At 33.5% G+C, this 3,989-nt stretch overlaps 1 protein-coding gene across 1 annotated transcript; it reads left to right on the forward strand.

Annotated features, from left to right (window-relative positions):
- Nucleotides 1–1,978: 1,978 nt before the first annotated feature.
- On the forward strand, nucleotides 1,979–3,674 carry LOC117926131 (anthocyanidin 3-O-glucosyltransferase 2-like). Its single transcript, XM_034845207.1, has one exon. The coding sequence runs from the start codon at nucleotides 2,068–2,070 to the stop codon at nucleotides 3,475–3,477; it is 1,410 nt and encodes a 469-aa protein (XP_034701098.1). The 5' UTR covers nucleotides 1,979–2,067; the 3' UTR covers nucleotides 3,478–3,674.
- The last annotated feature ends 315 nt before the right edge of the window (nucleotides 3,675–3,989 follow it).

The raw sequence follows: 3,989 nt of genomic DNA on the forward strand, positions 1-3,989 counted from the left end.
TTCACATCCTCAAAGTTTTTGGGAGACTTTGTGGGTGGTTTTCCATGTAAATGGTTGTCTCTTTGTGCCATTGAACTTTTTTATTTTATCTATAATGCTTAAAGAAAAATTTAAAAAGAAAATTTTGAGCTAAAAAAAAAAGAGCTACCTATTTGCCTCTAGGTATTTCATAAGCAAGTTCTAAACTTTCATAATATAAATCATATTTTTATTCTTTGTTTTAAGTTAAAATGAGAGAAATCTAGAACCACCTACCTTTTGTGTCAATCTTCAACCTAGACTTTGATCTCATTACTCTATATCTCTAATGTGGTCCCATTGCATTGTACCTTATTAATTTTATTGCTTTATACTTTGGTCCCATTATTTAATACCTTGGTCTCCTTTGTTTGCAATCTGGTTTCATATAGTTGTCCTTTCATTTAATGCAGAAATTTTATTGGACAATTGAAAGGGTCCAAATTTGAATTTTAATTCGTATTAATTTAGTGCTATAGACTTTTCCAAAATTTGAACTATTTTTTTATATATAAAATATGTTTCTAAATTTATTTTTATATGGTATTAACTGTGTTAGTGTATTACAATGGAGTGACAATTTTACTCCTAAGATTATTAAATCAAGACTACTTTCACTACAATGAGTATTATAATAACATATTCAAGTTGAAGACACAAAATTTGAAGCTCAAAATATAATTATGTTTTGAGTCTGAAATTAAAAATGGTACAATGGTGTTGTAAAATTAATAATTTAGTAGTAACTTAAGTGTTTTAGGTGTTTTTGTCTAGATTTTTTTATTTTTTATTTTTGGAAAATTGATGATTTAAAATTCTTCTTTTTTCTAGATTAAGTTTTAAAATATGATAAAACTAAAAAAAAAAAAAAAAAAACCAAGGTTTAGGTATGAAAAGGATTTGAAAAATTCATTTTGGGTATGAAATAAAAAAAACCCCTAAGAAAATCCACAAGATAACAGTTATTTTTCCTAGTTCCTATGCTTCAAAAAGTCAAAATCAAGTCTGAAAAGTAAATCTTGAGAGTCCTTTCAATTAGGATGAAAAGCAAAGTTCGAAAATTTGAGCTCCAAAGCCATAATATGGGTTTGAGCTGATCCAATAATTAAGTAGCATAGGAAAATATTGCATTGTAGATATGATAAATATGCATAAGTGTCGATTGATATAACATTTATAAAAAGAAGTATTTGGGTTAGGTAAAATGTGTACATTCTTTTATATTTAGTGGATTTTTAATATTGTGTTTAAGTTTTTGTATCTAAATTGGCGGGGACAATTTTTGTAAGAGTTTTTTTCGAATATTTTTTATATTTTTGTATGATTGAATATATTTTGAATTATGACTTGTATAATTTCTCGTTGATCAAAAGCAATAATTCAATCCCAATAATCAACCTATACGATAATGGAATCAATTTGAATAGATTTAAAATTTACTAATTTAATATATGTATAAAAAATTGTAAGTATTGCCCCAAAATATGTTTCTAATATCAAGATAATATTTCTTATTGTTTGGCTAATGAAAAACCATTATAAAAACAAAAAAAAAGAAAAAGAAAATTGAGATGTTTGATTAAAATGATTAAAAAAAAAAAAATCTCTAATTCAAACAATTCTCTTTATTTTTTTTTAAATATGGAAAGTGATAATATTTTTTTAATAAAAATATCATTCATTTATGCTAAAGCATTTTTTTTTCTCTTTAAAAAAAAAAATTAAGATATTTTTATTCCTTTAAAATTTTTATATACGGAACTTTAAACCAATAGAGGTTGGCTTTACGAATTTTGGCCCAAATATCTCGAAGAACTTTATGTGAAAGGTGTAGCATATTCGAACCACCCATTTTGCCTCAATCTTCAACCAACGCCAACCACAAATCGTACAAAAACAATAAAGAAAATACATTGAACCAGCTAAGAGCTGACATCGGTTCCTTTGCCCTCCAAAACTATCCAGCCACTAGTATAAGAGTGTGACACCACCGCAAAGCCCTCGAAACATCCCTTTTTTCTCTCTCTTTGCAGTAACTGCTAGTTAGTGATGGAGCAAACTGAGCTGGTCTTCATACCATTTCCTATCATCGGCCACCTTGCGTCTGCACTGGAGATTGCAAAGCTGATTACTAAGCGAGACCCCCGATTCTCAATCACGATTTTCATCATGAAGTTTCCGTTTGGGTCCACTGATGGTATGGACACGGACTCTGATTCCATACGTTTCGTCACACTTCCTCCTGTAGAGGTCAGCTCCGAAACGACCCCGTCTGGTCACTTCTACTCTGAATTCCTCAAAGTTCACATACCACTCGTCCGAGACGCCGTCCACGAGCTCACTCGCTCCAACTCGGTTCGGCTCTCTGGGTTCGTTATTGATATGTTCTGCACCCACATGATTGACGTGGCCGATGAGTTTGGGGTGCCTTCCTATCTCTTCTTCTCTTCCGGCGCTGCTGTTCTTGGCTTCCTGTTACATGTTCAGTTCCTCCATGATTATGAGGGCTTGGATATTAATGAGTTCAAGGACTCGGATGCTGAGTTGGATGTTCCGACTTTGGTTAACTCAGTTCCGGGTAAGGTCTTCCCTGCTTGGATGTTTGACAAGGAAAGCGGAGGGGCTGAGATGCTTCTGTATCACACGAGGAGATTCAGAGAAGTCAAGGGTATTCTGGTAAATACGTTTATTGAGCTTGAATCACATGCTATTCAATCACTTTCTGGCAGTACAGTACCCGAGGTGTATCCCGTTGGACCCATACTCAACACCCGAATGGGATCTGGTGGGGGTCAACAAGATGCCAGTGCCATCATCAGTTGGCTTGACGATCAGCCTCCATCGTCTGTGATTTTCCTGTGCTTCGGGAGCATGGGAAGCTTTGGTGCGGATCAAATCAAGGAGATAGCTTATGGGTTAGAGCACAGCGGGCATCGCTTCTTGTGGTCCCTTCGCCAATCTCCCCAAAAGGGTAAAATGGAATTTTCAAGCGGCTATGAAAATATTGAGGAAGTTCTACCAGAAGGATTTTTACATCGGACGGCTAGAATTGGAAAGGTGATTGGATGGGCTCCACAGATAGCAGTTTTAGCCCACTCAGCTGTTGGAGGATTTGTATCTCATTGTGGATGGAATTCTTTGCTAGAAAGCATATGGTACGGTGTTCCTGTAGCCACTTGGTCAATGTATGCAGAACAACAAATCAACGCATTTCAAATGGTGAAAGATTTGGGGCTGGCAATAGAAATTAAAATAGATTATAATAAGGATAGTGATTATGTTGTAAGTGCTCATGAGATTGAAAATGGGTTAAGGAACCTAATGAATATTAATAGTGAAGTGAGGAAGAAGAGGAAAGAAATGAAAAAAATAAGTAGAAAAGTCAAGATAGATGGTGGATCCTCACACTTTTCTTTAGGGCGTTTTATTGAAGACATGATGGACAGCAAAGTGATATGAAAGGGAAAGGTGCATTGTAGGCTCCAATTAACTTATCTGCTTTATTTCAATGGTCAAATAATATCTTAAGAAATTTGACTTTTCAAACTAGGAAATGTGTTCTCTCTTTCTTATTTAGTGAAGACGTTTACAAGGGCATGGATTTAATTGTATGTCAATCTCATTGATCAATGAATGCACAATCGGATATTTTCCTATGGGGAGCTGGACTAATAATAAAATAAACCATATGCTTAAAAATCTACAAAACCTATTAATTTGTTTTACCGGAATAAATAAACATAAGAAGTTTTATAAGAATTTGTCCAATTGAATCACTAATAGGGAGAACCCTCCATTTGAGATATAAATTGATGGAAATTTAATTAATTTTTAGGCAATATGTATCTTTTTTTCTACAAGCACGATGCATTAATAGCAAATTAATGGTCTCAAACTATTTGATGCGTTGGTATGAATTTAAGAAATTAACTATAGGAAAGAGTAATATCTCATCAATGCAGATCAAGACA

This window comes from Vitis riparia, chromosome 12, assembly GCF_004353265.1.
Source record: "Vitis riparia cultivar Riparia Gloire de Montpellier isolate 1030 chromosome 12, EGFV_Vit.rip_1.0, whole genome shotgun sequence".
In the NCBI taxonomy this organism is placed as follows: Eukaryota; Viridiplantae; Streptophyta; class Magnoliopsida; order Vitales; family Vitaceae; genus Vitis; species Vitis riparia.